The sequence below is a fragment of the Typopeltis vanoorti genome, chromosome 1, assembly GCF_054136105.1.
Source record: "Typopeltis vanoorti isolate ZY-2024b chromosome 1, IOZ_Tvanoo_1.0, whole genome shotgun sequence".
Classification (NCBI taxonomy): domain Eukaryota; kingdom Metazoa; phylum Arthropoda; class Arachnida; order Uropygi; family Thelyphonidae; genus Typopeltis; species Typopeltis vanoorti.
The window spans coordinates 110,404,827-110,423,929 of NC_143549.1; the positions used below are offsets into that span (position 1 = coordinate 110,404,827).

Sequence of the window (19,103 nt, forward strand, 5' to 3'; positions counted from 1 at the left end):
AATTTAATTTAATCCTTTATCCAAGTGTGAGCAAACAAAGTTTGCACCTGAAAATATTTTCAGGACTGGGGTAAGGTAGTACAACACCGGGCAAATCTTAGCAAAGGTGGACCAAGCTAACAAGTGGAGATACCAGGCAGGCCTGGTATCTCCACTTCTGGGCCTGGCTCCCACTGAAGAGACCTCAATAAAGGTCAAAACTAGTCTGGGTAGTGGCCCTTCCCTTAATGCATAACATTATACATATCTGAAATGAGATGTGTTTTGCATTATGGGAGATACTGAGATAGGAGTGATGTTACCTTGCTCCACCTTTGCAACGAGTTTCCTGGTGTTGTACTACCTTACCCCAGTCCTGAAGATATTTTCAGGTGCAAACTTTGTTTGCTTACACTTGAATAAAGGATTAAATTAAATTTATTATTAGGTATTGTTATATCCACTATTTTTATATCTATGCATATCCGTTATTTTTTTGCATAGCAGAGATTTAGCATTTATGCAAATTACCCTAATTGAATTAAGTGATTAGCCCCAATTTTAATTAATTATTAATTTTGCATTTCTTTTAAATTTTAAGATTTAGTATAGAATTTCAAGCTACTTCAGGATAGTGTAATTAACATGAAAATTGAAGTTAATAATTATTTGTTTTTTTAAGACTTACATCTATTGTAATATTTTAAACAAATTTATGTAACAAAAAATGAATCTGATTTGTTTATACACACTGCCTATTTTCTTTTATAATGTAATGATGTATTGTAACTACCGAACTATTCATCCAATAAATTAGGCTTCCCTTTTTATACTCTCTGTATAAGACGACCCATGATTTCTAGGGGTTTTTCTAGTATTTGAGAGTTGTCTTATATACTAACACATACGGTAATTTTCAGTGACCCACGATGATGAGTATGGGTATGGCAACCCCGAGATAGATACTTCCTACAAAATACACATGGTATATTACTATTCTTTGTTCTACTCTCTCTCTCACTTCTCCCCCCCCCCCCCCCCCCATCCAGCCTAGTGCTATTTAAAGCAATTCAAGGGTCAGGGGAGGGTGTCTCCTCTCAAACTGAAGTTTCCACTATCTACTAAAAAAGCAACTCTAGTTGCCCTAAGGTGGCAGCCCCACCACCAGGATACCTATCATCATGGTAGTAACTTGAAATAGGGAAACATATTACTTTCAAGTCTCAAAGAAATCTATCCTATGGTGTCAAGGATTTGCAGATGAGTAACCAAGCTGGTGACAGATCAATGGAATTTTCCCTATGAAGGTGGAATTGAAAGTGTGTGGGTTGAACAGTTGAGCTGACAGGCAGAGGAGAGGGGATATGATAAAAACGTAGGTTACTAAAGGGATTCTATAAAACTGACAAAAGAAATTTTTCAATATATATTAGTAAAGGTGTGCAGACTAGGTTACTTGGAGAGTAGTGAATGAGGGGAATGGACTGTCAGAGGTGGTTGTGAGTTGCCCTGACAGTAAATAAGTTTAAAGTGATGTATGATAGGTATTGTGTTAATGGATAGTGTGGCTCTCCCATGATGTTTTGATTTGGAGTACCCATATAAATAATAATAATCATGAATTACAGTGGTAATTTTCACTTTTCTCACTATTAACAACGTATTTTGTAAACGTGTGTCTACATAAACACTTGACAGCTCATGCAAAATTACAATTAAGCTATAATAACTAATTTAAATATTTATAACTAAGCAAGACATATCTCCAAATGTCATGCCTGCAACATACAAAAAAAAGAAACATGCTTATATAATTATTTGTATAAAATGCTTTATTTCATTTTTTTTTATTTTGTGGGATATCTGAATTTTAATAGATTATGTCCTACAAAATCATGAACATACAAATTTTTTTAGTAGTAATAAACGCATGGTAAATGTTTGTGGTGGTGGAGGGGAGGGGAGGAATCTTCTTTTCACTATTTCCTAAATGCTGTATTTTCTCTTTATACTATTTAGATTGGGATAAATTTCTGGTGACGCAAATACAGCTAAAAATGCTTCACAGATAACATAATTAGAAACACCTGGTTTGGTTGAAATTACTCACACTAGCACAATCATCAGGTCATTCAGTTATTAGCTGAATTTCGTGCATTCTTCTGGCCATTTTGCCCATTTTATAGGATGAAAAACTACTTTTTCATCATTTTCTAATACACATTCAGATGAATAGCCCTACCAAAGGTTTATTCTTCTTATTATTATTAACAGCTGACCTGTATAGAGTTAAAGGACTCATTGTAGGAGGCCCACACACTCTCATCATGCAAAAAGATCATTGAACATCTTAAACCCATTTATTTTTGCACTCACCATAGTTTCAGGCAATTCATTCCACTCTTCAATCACCCCTCCATGAAAAGAATCTGCTTCTCACAGAAGTTTTTTTTTATTGCATGTTTGAAAAAAAAGTTATTATTCTAGAGAAAATGAGAAAGCATGTAACAACTGTCCACCAAGACCCCCCACCACCACCACACACACACTCCCCCAAAAGAATCACATACTGAAAATGTTAAAATTGCAGGACAGCTAACCAAAACATCATCTAGGCACCACAACAATGAACACTTGTTTCTAGCTAAATCAAATTTGGACATACATTTTTTGGTTAAGGAAATCCTAACAGAAAAAGAAAACCATAATCTTAGAATGCTTTCGATATTCACCCGATCAGATTTAACTGAAATGTTTTAATTCCCCCCCCCCCAAAAAAAAGAAAAAACGTATCTTGAGTGAAAGCACTCAATTAATCCACAAATACTACAGTGCTTTTATCAGCATGAAAGAAAATTATAGCTTTCAAGTTGTTTTGAAAGCTAGAAAATACATTACAATTCATACATAAATGCAAAGTGGACCATTTCAAAAGGGATCCAAGTTAAAAGGCAGTTATTCAATTGACATTTCATTGTTAGGAGAATTTATGTAACAAGAAAGCATAAATTATCAGATCACTAATTTTTTATTTTTTTAAAAGAGAACAAAATGCAAACACAAGCCACAAGCATTACATAAATCATCACCACCCCCCATCTTCTTTTTATCACATTGTAAACATACAAAAAAAATCACCGGCATATTTGGCATGAAAGCCTCATTCAACTACTAAATCTGTCTTTGCTACCTCTTCAAATTCTTTATTTATGCTAGATGCCCATTCATCATATTCATCCTAAAAAATAATAATAAATAAAATGAATTAGAAACCTCAAGGAAGGCATTTTTTTTATGAACCTATTATGATTTATCAAATAAGTAGCCTAGGTCTGCGACATTTCCTGAAAATTTCTAGAATGCAATATTTAATGCTTCATTGGTTGCTTATCAACATCTTTAAGATCAAATTAACCTTAATTTTATTTTTTTAATCAAAGTTAATTTGAATAGAAATACATGTTTCAATGTAAATCTTGAAAATATTTGCAAAAAATGTAAAAAGTTTCAAACACAGTAATAAAAGTTTTATATTTTGTATAGCAATTATGAAAAACAATTTGACAATTTCTTTATTAACCTTCCATTATTATGTAGAAAATATATTCATATGAGTAACATTTTAGCTTACTACTGTTTAATTTTTTCCTACTGAGAAAATTAGAACCCAGCCAAATCCTACTCACAATTTTCTTTTAGAATTAAAATTAAATATGCAAAATTTTAGGCTGTTTAAATCAGGATTAACGAAAATTGTGACAAGTTTTACTGAAATTTTGGTCAGTATTTTTATACAATACTGACCATTCTGCACAGTCTCTATGATTTCTTCAAAATTAAGCCAAAGTTTGAAGGAATGATGGAGGAAGGAAGTAAGAGGAGTATACATGTCAGTGCTACATTTGTCAGACCTCACTTTAAAAGAAACGGTAAAAGCTCTTCTTTTTTTCTCTTCAAGTGAGATGTTTAAACACACATGACGATTCTTAGCATGATTGTGTGTGGATAGAAGTGCCTTTCTGTCAGTCAGACCCAGTGAAGGTGATGGGCATCTCATTTTAGTGGTGGCCCTGACAAATGGAAGCACTGAAAAAATTTTTCAATCTGTAAGTGTGATGTTTTTATATTGACAGAATCTGAGAATTTAGAACTTATGTCTAAACAACACCAGGGAATATGACTTAAAGTGTAGCTAAGGTATGTCAATGTTTTCATAGTTTTGCTGGGCTCTAATAATCAACTAAAAGAGGTTTGTGTCACACCTTAATATTCATCCTTTGAATAATTCACTTTTGAGATGTAAATCACCAGGACTACCTGTTGTTTATTATTTTAACGGTATAATAGAACACAGAAACTAAGTAAATAATTAATTTATTAACTTGATGCTGATATTTTGCTGGTGTTATAACCAGCATCTTCAGAGCACAAAAACACTGTTTGTCACAATACGCGAGATCCACTTTACTATGGAAATGGAAGCCAACAACTGTCTGCCCTTCCTGGATACACTCATCACAGATGGTTCCTTATCATTTTCAGTTTTTAGAAAACCCACACATACAGGCAGATACTTACACAAACAATCACACCATCATCCTTCTCAACAATATGGCATATTAAAAACGCTAACCCATAGAGCGAGAGCAATCTGTTCCAATGACAAGGCTCTTACTGCTGAACTGACTCACTTACGCCACACCTTCTTGGCCAATGGCTACAATCCACATAAAATAAACAAAATACTAAACACTCCTAAGAAACCCCTCCCACCATCCACCACAGAGAACTACAACAAAACAATCACCATCCCTTACATTAAAGGCACATCCGAAAAGATCTCAAGAATTCTCAATAAACATAAACTACGCACTACATTCAGACCATGTAGCAAATTAGCCACCCTCATCCGCTCACCCAAGAACAGCATTCCTCCTTTATCACATCCAGGAGACTACCAAGTACCCTGCTCATGCAATCAAGTCTACTACGGTCACACAGGAAGAACTGTGAACATCCGCATCAGCGAACATAAAAGATACGTCCGGAATTATCATTATGGGAAGTCGGGCCTAGCAGACCATGCTCTGGATACCCCTGCACACAGGATCAACTGGAAAAACACAAAAGTACTACACAGAAACCCGTATAAATCAGAGAGATTGTTCTTAGAGGCGACAGAAGCCCTAAAACACACTCCAAATCTCAACAAATATGGCTGTATTAACTTGCCGAAGATCTGGGAGACAGTCATATTAAGAAAAAACTAGCACTTTTCTAGGACTCTAGTAATATATGATAGCTTTTTTTTTTTTTTCAGATAGAGGGCGCCAAAATCAGGACTCTAGTCTTTGTGTTGCTGCTACAATTTTGTTTAAGTACACCATGTTGTTTTAGTCTCGCATATTGTGACAAACAGTGTTTTTGTGCTCTGAAGATGCTGGTTATAACACCAGCGAAATATCAGCATCAAGTTGATAAATTAATTATTTACTTAGTTTCTGTGTTCTATTATACCGTTAAAATAATAAACAACATGTTCGATGAACACATAAGTCTGTCCACACACCAGGACTACCATTTCTGGATATGTTTGTCCGAGCAGAACAAACTAGATTCATTGATTATGACTTATAACCATTCATATGACATGGCACATATGCTTACGCAGCAGTTTTGGCGACATGGATCAGCTAATGCACAGTATTCCTGAACTCTATTTATTTCTGTTGTTGTTCACTACACCTGTGTTTTGGTGTTTCGCAGTGAATTATAAGATGTTTATAACTATTTTATTTTATTGTGGTTAATAATAGCAGATAAAATTCTAAGTAAGGGTGCCGTTGCTTCCAATGAATAGAAAAGAAAAAGACGTATACATATCAGGTTACATGCTAAGATTAAAATTATTAAATTCAGTGACAATGGTATATCGAAAACTGAGATAAGCTGCAGGCTAAACTTACTTCGCATCACTGTGTTATAGTTGTTAAAAACAAAGATTAAATTCTAAGTGAAGTGAAAAGTGATACACGATTTAATGCTACAGTTATTTGTAAACGTGACAATCTTATTGCTGAAATGGAAAAACATTTAATGGTGTAGACAGGGGTTACCAACCTTATGCCTGCAGGCACCTTGACACCCTCCAACATTACCAGAGGTGTCTGCTCAGCCATATAGAATCCTCTATTATTCTATTGATTTTATTGTGGGAAATCAGTGCAGGAAAATCCTGCATATATATAAAAAAAAAGTCGCCTGATTTCGGTGTGTTAACAGCAGTCTTCCTCTTCAAATTTTACTCTTCAGCTAAAATTCAGTATCAATGAGTTTGAGTGCATCTTCGTGAGCAGTTCTTAGATTTTATACAGTTATTGTCCTCTCCTAAAATGAGTGTGGATAGTAAAAAAAAAAAAATAAATAAATAAATAATAATAATAAAAAAAAAAATAATAAATATATATATATGTGTGTGTGTGTGTGTGCGCGCGCGCGCAGAAAGTTTTTTACCTTGGGTATACAGTATATTATAGATACCAAGCAATTTTATAAGCTAGGTTTTAATCCTTTTTCCCAAGTAAGTCAAGTTTGCACCTGCATAGTGCAAGTCTGATGCAACTCATGGTAAAGGTGGAGTAAGCTCTGATCACTTTCCTTGTATTTTCCCCTAATGCAAAGCACATCCCCTTGCAGAGATGTATGATGCTATGCATTAAAGGCAAGGGCCACTACCTAGACCTAAAAATGCCAAGGTTGAAGTAATGCAGAGCTTATAAATTTTACCTAAACAAGTTGCCACAAGGTGCTTTGACCTTATTAAATAAAAATCTCAGGATGAGAGTAAGATGTAGAAAGTTTATTACCTTGGGTATATAGCATATTATAGATACCAAGCAATTTTATAAGCTAGGTTTTGCATTAGGAGAAAATACTAAGGAAGGTGATCGGAGCTTACTCCACCTTTACCACGAGTCACCTCAAACTTGCACTATGTGCAGGTGCAAACTTGACTTAATTGGGAAAAAGGATTAAAACCTAGCTTATAAAACTGCTTGGTATTTATAATATACTATATACCCAAGTTAAAAAACTTTCTACATGTTACTCTCATCCTGAGATTTTTATTTAATAAGGTCAAAGCACCTTGTGGCAACTTACTTAGGTAAAATTTATAGCTTTGCATTACTTCAACCTTGGTATTTTTAGGCCTGGCTCCCACTGACGAGCCCTCAATAAAGGTTGAAACTGGTCTGGGTAGTGGCCCTTGCCTTTAATGCATAGCATCATACATTTACCACGAGTTGCCTCAAACTTGCGGTGCAAACCTGACTTATTTGTCGGTTTGCTTACTTGGGAAAAAAGGATTAAAACCTAGCTTATAAAATTGCTTGGTATCTATAATATACTATATATACCCAGGGTAAAAAAACTTTCTACATCTTACTCTCATCCTGAGATTTTTATTTAATAAGGTCAAAGCACCTTGTGGCAACTTGTTTAGGTAAAATTTATAAGCCATGCATTACTTCAACCTTGGCATTTTTAGGTCTGGCTCCCACTGACGAGACCTCAATAAAGGTCGAAACCGGTCTGGGTAGTGGCCCTTGCCTTTAATGCATAGCATCATACGTCTCCGCAAGGGGATGTGCTTTGCATTAGGGGAAAATACTAAGGAAAGTGATCGAAGCTTTCACCTTTACCATGAGTTGCCTCAGACTTGCACTATGTGCAGGCGCAAACTTGACTTGTATGTTTGCTTACTTGGGGAAAAAGGATTAAAACCTAGCTTATAAAATTGCTTTGTGTGTGTGTGTGTGTGTATATATATATATATTATCAATCTATCAGTCTGAATGGGAAGAAGCCTACTGCTTTGTTAAAATAAAAGACAAATGTGTGTGTGTGTGTGTGTGGCAATTCTGTTGCACTTATGAAGAAACAATGCGGAATGACATTTCGAGACTAACCACTCCTTGTAGACCACAACTACCCTGTTAATTCTGAATTGAGAAAGAAAAAAAAAGTATGTAAACTAATGTCAAAACTTACATCTCAACAGTTAGTTTTTATTAGACCAATAGTAAAGCATAAAAATGCCACCATTGCTTCTTATAAAATTACTCACTTAATAGCAAAAAGGAAAAAAAAAAAAACACCAGGATGGTGAATTGATGAAAGAGGCATTACTTGGAGGAGCAGATTCTTTATTTGAGGGCTTTAAAAACAAACAAAAAATTATGACAGCGATATCAGACCTACAGCTCTTTCAAATAAAACAACCACAGGGTGATTAAGGTCAATTTCCCTTAATACGCAAGCCCAACTGAAAAATGATTTAGGAAAATGTCAATACTTATCCTTGCAATTTGATGAATCAACAGATACAACAGAATTTTTCCTGGAATCATTTGTTAAATCACTTCAGAAGAATTTGACAAGAGATTCAGCAGTTCAACACCATTGAACCAATGGTATAGTTTTTTTTAAAAATCCTTTTACAGACTTAGGTGCAATCAAAATTGCTGAACTCATTACAAACTTTAACAATGCAACAACAGAAGTAGAACTGGAAATTTTAGATCTAGGAATGATATCACATTCAAGTCATATAAAGATGAAGAAAACTTTTGTAGGTTGGTAGAGAAGAGAAAGATTTCCGGTTTTAAAAAGTTGTGCATACAAGGTAATGTCTTTTTTTGGATCAACATACTTGTGCGAGTCATTTTTTCCACTATGAACATTATAAAATCTAAATATAGATCATGACTAAAGGATGAACATGTCCATGTCGATGACTGTTTGCTAGCTGCAACATCATCTTATATTCCCAACTACGAAGGACTTGTCAAAGATATGCAACTCCGAAGATTCCATCAAAATCCATTTTTCTTCACAATTTATTTAGTTTGTTTTAAACATTTTTGTTCCATTCCAATAAAAACAAAATTACAATGATCCTTTGTTTATTTATCGACAACATAAATTTATCTCGATTGTTTGAAGAAAGATGGCAGGGTAAAGGGGGAGTGCCCCCAGTATGGTTTCCTCATCTTAAAAGTGCCCTGGAGTGCTCAAAATAGGTTGGTAACTTCTGCACTAACTAATGCCAAAAACTCCTCCTCCTTATTCCAGATACTTTTATCATTAGTATATAGAAACTGCAGCATCCCTTTAGCCCCCCACCCTGCCATACTTTCTGAATCAACTACCCTATTCAATATTTCTGCTTGGGAGACAATATTCCTCACTTGGTCATTCTCACACTGACTCGCTTCATGGTGCCTTCACACAAACTCACTTTCACTCTAATTGCTTAAGTTTCCCTGATGTTGGAAGATTTTCCACTTGGTTATACTATAAATTAAAGATGCCAAGAAACTGTATCCTTTATCCAAAGTTTGCAACTGAAGTATTTTCAGCAGTGGGAAACTCACATATAGAAGCTAATGACTTCACATCACTTGCCTTAGTATCCCATAATGCAAAAGTCATATTTTCATATACAAATAGCCAAAAGGTCACAACTTAATACTCTGGATTAGCGATAGTTGTTGGAAGATTTTCCACTTGGTTATACTATAAATTAAAGATGCCAAGAAATTATATTCTTGGTCCAAGTGTAAGCAAACAAAGTTTGTGACTGAAGTATTTTCAGGACTGGAAAACTCGTATACAGAAGTTAATGATGGGGTCAGTAATTATGTTTAAATTACATCTGGTGGGATACAGAAGTATCCATTTTTTTCTGTGGAGGTGTTAGCAGTTTTCTTTCAGTGATTCTCTTGTAATAGTTTTCTTGACAAATGGGTTCCTATTCAAATCAGGAGCTCACAGGCAATGTGTTCCAAAGAGAAGCACTTAATCTAGAGTTTGGATATGATAAAATTATCAGAAGGTAGAAAAGATAGAGGTGTGTTGCTTTTGATATTTTCTTAACTGCCACCTTCTCAGCATAGGAATTGTGGACCAATGATGACTAGTTTCCTCTTTGCATCCTGATGAGATCTTTTGTTGTTTCTACCTTCTCTTTTTCATCCTTACACCTTTGGCATACATGGAAACAGACTGGACCATCTCAGTCACAGTTGACACATTTAGGTTTCTTTGCAGAAGATTTATTATCATGCACTTCACTACCACACTGAAAACAGATGGTAGTCACAACAGCCAGTTTAAGCATGTCCATATTGCTAACATTTAAAACATCTAAGTAGATTAGAGATGTAGAACCTAACAGGACAGGTGAGATACCCTGCTTTTACTGATGTTGGAGGGTTGAATGTCAAAACGTAAGGACGATATTCCTTGTCGAGCCCAGACAACCTTTCTTACATATTAAGATGCACCTCATACTTGTCAATACCTTGATCTTTAAGCTCTGAACATACATCTGGAACAGCAAACAGTTCTCATTCTGCTATCACATCTCTAGAATAGCTGATTTTAGCAGTTACCATAAATGGTATCCCCCCAACAATGTTGCTTGCAGTAGTTTTTATGAGGTGTTGCTGCTATGATGATTCAACAATAATATCACTGGAACATAGTTTTATTTTTTAAACATTTTGGGAGATCCTGCAAATACTTCTGAAACCCTTTTGAATAAAAAAGGATGACATTTTTCCTATTGATGTTTCACAAGTTGCATGGACAGGCACAATGTATCAGATGTCTTTTGTTTCTTATTGTTATTATCAAATGATGTAGCTATGGTATCTGTACTTGGCTGGGACTTGTGAGGACCACTGGAAAATTGAAGGATGAAGGATTCATGCTCAGAGGGATTTTCTGGGTCAGCACCAGCAGTCCCCATTCACACAGAGCTATATGTGGATGCTTCTATCTGGCAAGTGATAACTGTGCTCAGAAGTGAGCACAGTTATCACTTGCCGATAACTGTGTGATATACTCCTTCCCAGAACAGCCTGTCTTGTTGGAGAAAGGGACACAGTAATGGAACTGTAAAAACTTTATTGTAGCTTAAATATTCTAAAGCACATTGCAACAATTTTTTTTTTTTTTTTTTTTTTTTTTTTTTTTTTTTTTTTACAGAGGTCAAGTCCCATGAGAATGTTGTAAAAATAACTTGTTTGTCTCTGTATATTTTGTACTAGATATTTTTGTAAATAACCCTTTGGAAGTTAACTGTATATACTCCTTTAATAAGAATATTTTAGAGTGTTAAAAACAAAAATAATATTTTGCCGCTGGATCTGTATGTAATAGATCTACATGGTGGCATAAGAAAGGTTGTTTATGAAATTTTTGTGTGCATGTGAAAGGCTTACAAGCTCTGCACGTAAACACCTCTGAAGTCAGTCAGAAAGGTTCAAACAACTTTCCGATGCCCAGCAACTTACAATCAAAAGAAAGCAGGCCAAATTTGAAACTTAAGATGAAAGAATCATGCCGAATTCTTCGGGGGTTACAAACTTTGTGCAAGGTCTCAGAGAAGGATAATAAAAAGAGACAGAGCCAAGCATAGAGAGCTTCCTGGATCCAGAAGTCGCTAGAGAGAGTAGGCTGCCCAGTTCCAGTCACCACCAGAGATGAAGTTGAGTCGCCAGAAGGCTTCCAGTCGTCCAGGCATTTCGGCGATCCCAAGCCAGAGGAGAAGAGCCGATGTAAATTCCCGAAGCAGAGAGTTGGCAGCAGTTTCAGTTTTTGGAAGAGCTTCCAGTCACTGAGATGAGAAAGGGATCCCATTTGAGAGTCAAAAGAAACAGTTGGCGGTAATTACAGTTTCTTAGGGGTGGGAGCTCAAGCTACTTGAGACGACAGTCGTTCAGGCATTTTCGGCGACCCAAAGCAGAGGAGAAAAGGTGATGTAAATTATCCGAAGCAACTTCGCTCGGAAGATTTTCTTTTTCGCCGTGGGAGAATAACCTTTTGCCGGTCATAGTTCACAGCCCACTACTTTCCCGTTGAGATATATTACTGAAGCCAGACATTCCTGAGGAAGCTCAAGATCTGAGAATGGAAGACTTTTGACTGAATGTGCGATGCAGAGTCTTTTGTAAGTTAAAACCTTTTGTATATTCCCTCTCACAGTAGGTTGTAGATGGACTTTTAAGAAATTGCTCAATAGTACTAAGAATTGTCATTAAGAGAATCTATTGACATATTTGAAGTTGATATAAAGTTTGTAAAAGTAACTTAAGAGAGAGGTAGCTAACCTCTTTGCAAGTAAACTAGGAGTTTAATAAGTTGAATTTGTAAGCAGAGAGTTAATAGGTTTTTGAGTTAAAGAGATTAATTAATGTTGAAGTAAAAAGGTTCTAATTTGTGCTAAATTTTTATAGTTGGATAGAGAAAGCAATCTCTCTATTGTTTAATTCATGTATATTTTAGTAATGTAAATAAAATGTGTTTCGATTTTTTTGTTAAAGGAGTGCTGCCCGATTGTCTATTTTTACAACTGCACTGTTCCTAAATAAATCAGACTTGTGAGCGGGGAAACTAAGTGATATAGCCAAAGCGGAAAGTTTTATTGAAGGAATTTGTGTTAGAGAGAGAGAGAAATCTGCCAGCCATATTACTGAGTTTTATGATATTTAAATGATATTAGTGGCGCAGTTAAATAAATTAAATTAAATTAATTAAATAACTTTTCTAGTATCTTAGGCATAAAACTCTTAGTGCAAAGGGTAGATAAACATAGTATGTAATAATATAAGCAAGAAAGATTCAGAGAGAAAAAGCACACGCAGCTAAATTAGAATAACGGCATATAAAGATATAGATAATATATAAAGTATAGAGAAAAAATAAAGATAAATTAATAATAATAATAAACAGCATTTATTTACAGAACTACCGGATACCCATTCTGGATGTCCATGGATTGAAAATATAGCTGCAGGACAATGGATACCAATGATGGTCGTTTGGAAGAGTGTAAAAAAGAGACTCAGGAGAGTTGGAGAACAAAGAATATAGGAATAAAAAGAGGCCAGTACCACTACTGGCCCCCTTTTACTAGGAAGTCCCACCTGCCTCCCACATGGAGGCAAAGGAATAACTTACATATGGCCAACGAACAAAACTAAATACCCTGTTATTAATTGTATCTTGAACATAATAACATGTCACAAATTTTTAAAAAAGATTTTAAAAAAACAAAAAAACTTCAGGTGTTTTATCAATAACATACATGAAACGTAAAAAAGAATAATCCACAAATTAAAGATACCAAGAAATTATATTCTTGGTTTAATCCTTTATCCAAGTGTAAGCAAACAAAGTTAGCACATTAAGTATCTTCAGAACCAGACTACTTGTATAATGGCTAAATCAATAACTTAATATCTCATAATGCAAAGCACATCCCCTTATGAACGTGTAAAAGCCTATGCATTATGGGAAGGACCACTACCCCGAAGAGATACCAAGGTTGAAGTAATGCAGAACTCATATTTCCCATATACAAGTAGTGAAAAGTTGTCATCACCTTATTAATAAAATACTCTGGATCAGAGAGAGAGATGTTGAAAGTTTCTCAACTGGTTATACTATAAATTAAAGATTAGCCTCTATATACAAGTAGTCCAATCGTGAAGATACTTAACGCACAAACTTAGTTTGCTTACACTTAGATAAAAGATTAAACCAAGACTATTATTTCTTGGCATCTTGGCAGATAACCAAGTGAAAAACTTTCAACATCTATCGCTGATCCAGAGTATTTCATTGATGAGGTGATAACACTTTTTCACTACTTGTATGTATATGGGAAATATGAGTTTCGTATTACTTCGACCTTGGTATCTCTTCAGCAATAAATACAAAATGTTATATTCAGGCAATGACAATCAAGGAAAAGAAGGAGTAGCCATAGTATTCAACACTAAATATGAGGCTAATCTGCTTGAATGGCATGCAACATCAAGTGGAGTGATGTGGGCAAATATAAGAATGGAGAACTGGACGAGACTTAATTGTGCCTATGGTCCCACAGAAGGTTCTACGAAAGTGGGAAAATTTGTTGAGGCTTCAGATAAACAAAAGACAAATGAAAAAAGGAAAAGTTTGTCCTTGTTGGGGATCTAAATAGCAGAGTAGGAAATTATTGTCACACATACAAAAATATTTTGGGAAAATTTGGAGAAAAGAGCAAAGCTAATAATAATGGCAAATACTTGTTGGATTTCTCCTCAGGACATGGACTGGTTATTACTAACACAAAAATGTGCATAAATTCACACGAGACAAGAGGCAAGCAATAACAAAAGTCTCATTGACTATGTTATTGTTGATAGTGATGTTCTCTCCCTGGTGCAGGACACCAGAGTGTATAGAGGATTTGAAATTGGAAGTGATCACCGTTTAGTCTTGAGCAGGATAAAATTGAATTTCATATTGAAAAGAATAACATATAAGAAAGTTTAAAAGTGAATAAAAGTTGACCAGCTCTCATATGTGAACTGTAGACTAAAATATACAAACATTATTCAAGAAAAAATGAAAGAGTTTGAGAATAGGAACCAAACCTTGGAGATTCAGTGGCAAGTCCTGAAGAAAACATTGATTGATTCAGCCAGAGAGGTATGTGGTAAAGTTGTCTGCAAGGAGAGAAAAATTAGAACTCCATTGTGGACACAGGAAGTTAAAGAGGCAGTGAAAGAAAAGAAGAAAGCATATCAAAAGTTCCTGGCAAATAAGTCAGCTTATGCTCTTGGAGAATACAGAGACAAATGTAAGAAAGTTAAACACTGTGTAAACAAAGGTCAACAGAAGACTGTTGTAAGAACATAGAAAATAAATATCAAGAAGGTGGCAAGATATTCTGAAGGTTGCTGAAAAAGAACTGAAGAAAAGATTGCTGTAAAAGGAATTAGAGATGATAAAGGTGACATAAAAACTGGAGAAAAAGATATCCTTGAAGTATGGCGTAATTACTTTGAAAAACTGCTAAATGAAACAAGCAGTGATAGAACAGTGGTAAAAAACACTGAAGAGGCATGCAGTCAGGAATACATATCCATACTTGAAGTAGAAAAAGCCATCAAAGACAGCAGGAGTAGATGATATTCAACCAGAAATGCTCAAGTATGGAGGTATAAAAGTCTTACAGTGGCTGCACTGCATAGTTCAGAAGGCCTGGACAGACGGACAAATTCCAGATGATTGGAGTAGAGCTCTCATAGTACCCATATATAAAAAGGGGAAATAAAACTGAATGCGAGAATTACAAAAGGTATTTCTCTACTGAGTGTTCCTGGTAAGATTTATACAAATATACTTGAGAAACGGTTGAGAAGGATTGTGGAAGAAAAGCTTGGTGAAGAACAAGCTGGATTCAGGCTAAATAGAGGCTGTCAGGATCAGATTTTCACATTACGACAAATAATTGAGAAATCATGGGGATATAACAAGGATCTGTAATTAAGTTTTGGAAAAGGCATATGACAAGGTACCAAGAGAGAAGCTATTCCAAATGCTACAGTTATATCGTGTCAATGGGGCATTATATCAAGCAATACTTAGTCTTTATTTGAGTTGTAAGTCAGCAGTTAGAATTAAAGAAAGTACAGGAAGATGGGTTAATGTTAAATCTGATGTCAGACAAGGATGTACATTATCCATTCTTATTCATTATCTATATGGATCACATTATGAAGGATTAAGATTGGAGATGTTAATGTCAGCTCTTTGCTTTATGTTGACAATGTTATACTTCTAAATAAATCCGCTACAAGTCTGCAAGATTCCCCTGACTAAATTGAACAACTGAAGGTCAGCAATAACAAGACAAGGACAATGAAAATAGCCAGAAACATTGAAAATATCAACTGCATTGTGAATGGAGAACCTACAGAACAGGTAAAACATTTCAGCAACTTAGGCACGCTTTTTAGTGAAGATATAAATTTATATGGAATAAGAGAGAAATTAGTCAAACCACTAAATAGCTATATACAAGACAGTGTTCAATTTTAACTTATGGATCTGAGAGCTGGGTCAGAAGTAAAACACTTGACCAAAGATTAGAGCCCACAGAAAGATTAGGAGCATGAACAGATGACATCAATGGCAATATCATATTAAAAACGAGGATATTAGGAAAGAACTTGAAATTGTCAGCATCCAGGAATGTGCAGAGGTCAAAGCAGTGCAAGAACCACCAGATCCCTCTTTCCAGATGACCAAGGGTTGCATTGCATGCCAAACATGATGGGAAGGAGTTAGATCCCAGTGATGATGGAAGATTAAAAAACAAAAAGAACCAGTACTATCACTAGGAAGTCCCTCCATCGTGATTCATGTAGAGAAGGGGAAAGAAGAACCTACTAACATTTTTCTTGAAGAGTTAGCGGTTTCATAGTTGTTGGGGAACACTTTAATGAGAAAGGCTGTTCCAGAAGACAGTAACAGATAGAATTAATGTGTAAGAGGAGATGCAAGTTTGGTGTATCTGCAGTGGGACTGAAAGTTGGACACATCTTGTGTTAAATTTAACAGGCCCAATGGAAAAAGTATTAATACAGCAAAAGTAGAAATCATTAATGTAACCGGCATAACTTACCAATCTTTTCCATGTCTTCCTTGTATGCTCCTGATTCCTGCCACTATCAACTGTGGCATTTGTGTAATGTGATAAGCGTAGTTTCTTCATAACTGGAAATGATTTCCTTTTCTCAGATGATTTGCTCGGTCTACTGTAGGTTTTACTGACAAGAGTCACACTGTGGGACAAACCAGTTTCAAAGTGGGAAGCATTTTTTGTCTGTAAATTATCAAATAGAAGTGAATATTCAGGACTGGTGCCATATTCAAAGTTGTAATAATTATATTCATTATTCTCATCATCAGATTTTGTAGCTTCTTTCAGACTGTCTTTAATGGGAGATAACTTTTTTGGGGAATGAAAGAGTTTAATGTCATTATCAATAAAAATTCCTTCTTTAGAAGAATGTTTATACCTATCTGGAGATGCAGATGGAGTTGAACTCTTATGCTTTGAAACAGCAGCAGAATGATTTTTTATTGGAGTAGAAAATTTCAGCTGATGATCACAATTTGTTTCACCATGATTATCTTGATTTTTTGAAATGACTTTCTGATTCCTTGGCAATCTTGTTCTCAAACAACGATGAAAATTATGTACAGAGGACAAACTAGGTTCACTTTCCGCTAATTTAGAGTCATTGCTTTGTTTGTCAGTTTCAGCTGTATGGCACCTAAACATATTTTCTTGATCAGATAAAGGACTTATCTTTTTTTTAGTTATTGTAAATTTTTGTTTTGCTAAAGTTTCGCTTAACTGAGCTGAAAGAAAATTTCTTTTTTTACTCTTCTTCATACTTCGTCGTAAACATTTTTGTTCGGCAGTTTCTCGCTTATTATCTTTGCTACACTCCAAATCAGTGGGAGTTAGGTTTTTCTTGCGCAAAACTTTCTGCTCTAAACACATTATAGCTGCTGTCTTTTGAAGAATGGACAGTGAAGAAATATCACTTTGTTTAGAATCAAAAATATGACTCCTGGAGGGTTTAGAACTCCTCAGTTCTCTCATGCTTTGATTGTACAATCTGGAAAAATAAAATAAAATTCATTCTCTTCAATTTTTAGTATAATTAATAATGTATTATTAAACTTTCAAAATTACTTCTGATATTTTGTGTGTGAGACTACCACCCATGAAAGCTTTTAAAAAATCTATAGTATAGTATCATGGGTGGGGAAAGGATTTTTTTTTTTTCCTATTTTTATTCATTTTATTTTTTAATATTTTTAGAGAGTCTGGAAATCTTGCTATGGACACCAATATATCCGGTCTCTAATAAGCAAGGTGATGTCAGTCTCAGTGAGTGATGAAATTCATTCCCCACCTAAAGATAATCATGCACACAGCAATTTTCAAACCTATTGCTTGTTAGTTGAAAAGCACGTAAACTAACTGTGACCAACCAGGCAGGCATTTATCTACTACTTTTAAATATAATCAAATCCAAATGATCAAAGTGGTGTGTAAGTCTGGTTATTCATCAATTCTCTTTTTTGAGCACTTTAAAATCTTCTTTTTTTTTTATAGGCTTCATATCTGTTTATTTTGAACAATTATAACACACTAATTACCTAATATGCTGTATTCAGAAAAAAGAAATTGTTATCAGCTTAAAAAAAAAAACACTGCATATTTATGGTGGAAAAGCAATTCAACTGGTTATAAACAGGACTGGATTTACATTTCACATACTCAACTTGGTGTCTCTTAAAAAAATGAAAATAAATAAATTTGGCATCATTATTACTTTATTTTCAACTCTAATTTCAGATTAATTTGTTTTATCATTCTTGTATAAAATGTAACACTAATATCCTAGACATGTACCCTTTGACCTCCCCTCACTGCATTTAATATATATATATATATATATATATATATATATATATAGGGTTACCAAGTAATTTTATAAACTTGGTTATTTTACTCCTAATCCAAAGTAAGCAAACAGTTAAGTTTGCATCTGAAAAGTAGTTCAAGTCTAAAGGTGGTGCAACACCAGAGCAACTCATTGTAAAGTTGGGTAAAGCTCTGATCACTATTCTTAGTATTTTCCATAATGTAAAGCACATCTCACCAAGAGATGTATACTGCAATACATTATGGGTGGGGTCACTACCCAGACCGGTTTCAACCTTTCTTGAGGTCTTTCTTGTTTCTCCTCAGTGAGTAGCTAGACCCTAAATACCAAGGTTTTAGTAATACAGAGCCTTATCAACTTTACCTATACAAGTTGCTACAAGGTGTTTTTATTTTGAATAATCTCTGGAGGAGATATAGATGTAAATAAGTTTTTTTACCTTGGGAATAATGTATATTAGGGTTACCAAGTAATTTTATAAACTTGGTTATTTTACTCCTAATCCCAAGTAAACAGTTAAGTTTGTGCCTGAAATGTAGTTAAAAAAACTAAAACAAGGTTTTATTACTAAAACCTTGGTATTTAGGGTCTAGCTACTCACTGAGGAGACCTCAAAAAAGGTTGAAACTGGTCTGGGTAGTGACCCCACCCATAATGTATTGCAGTATACATCTCTTAATGAGATGTGCTTTACATTATGGAAAATACTAAGAATAGTGATCAGAGCTTTACCCACCTTTATAATGAGTTGCC

The 19,103-nt window shown here is 34.8% G+C and overlaps 1 protein-coding gene across 1 annotated transcript in view; it reads right to left on the bottom strand.

Annotated features, from left to right (window-relative positions):
• Window positions 1–2,988: 2,988 nt before the first annotated feature.
• The window catches only part of LOC150110310 (uncharacterized), a 34,177-nt gene continuing 18,062 nt past the window's right edge, over window positions 2,989–19,103 (bottom strand). The window contains exons 2-3 of the mRNA XM_090392791.1: window positions 16,508–17,513; window positions 2,989–3,217 (exon numbers count right to left, since the gene is read on the bottom strand). Coding sequence (XP_090248917.1) covers window positions 3,140–3,217; window positions 16,508–17,497 — 1,068 coding nt within the window. The 5' untranslated portion in view covers window positions 17,498–17,513 and the 3' untranslated portion in view covers window positions 2,989–3,139. The remainder of the gene's footprint in view (window positions 3,218–16,507; window positions 17,514–19,103) is intronic.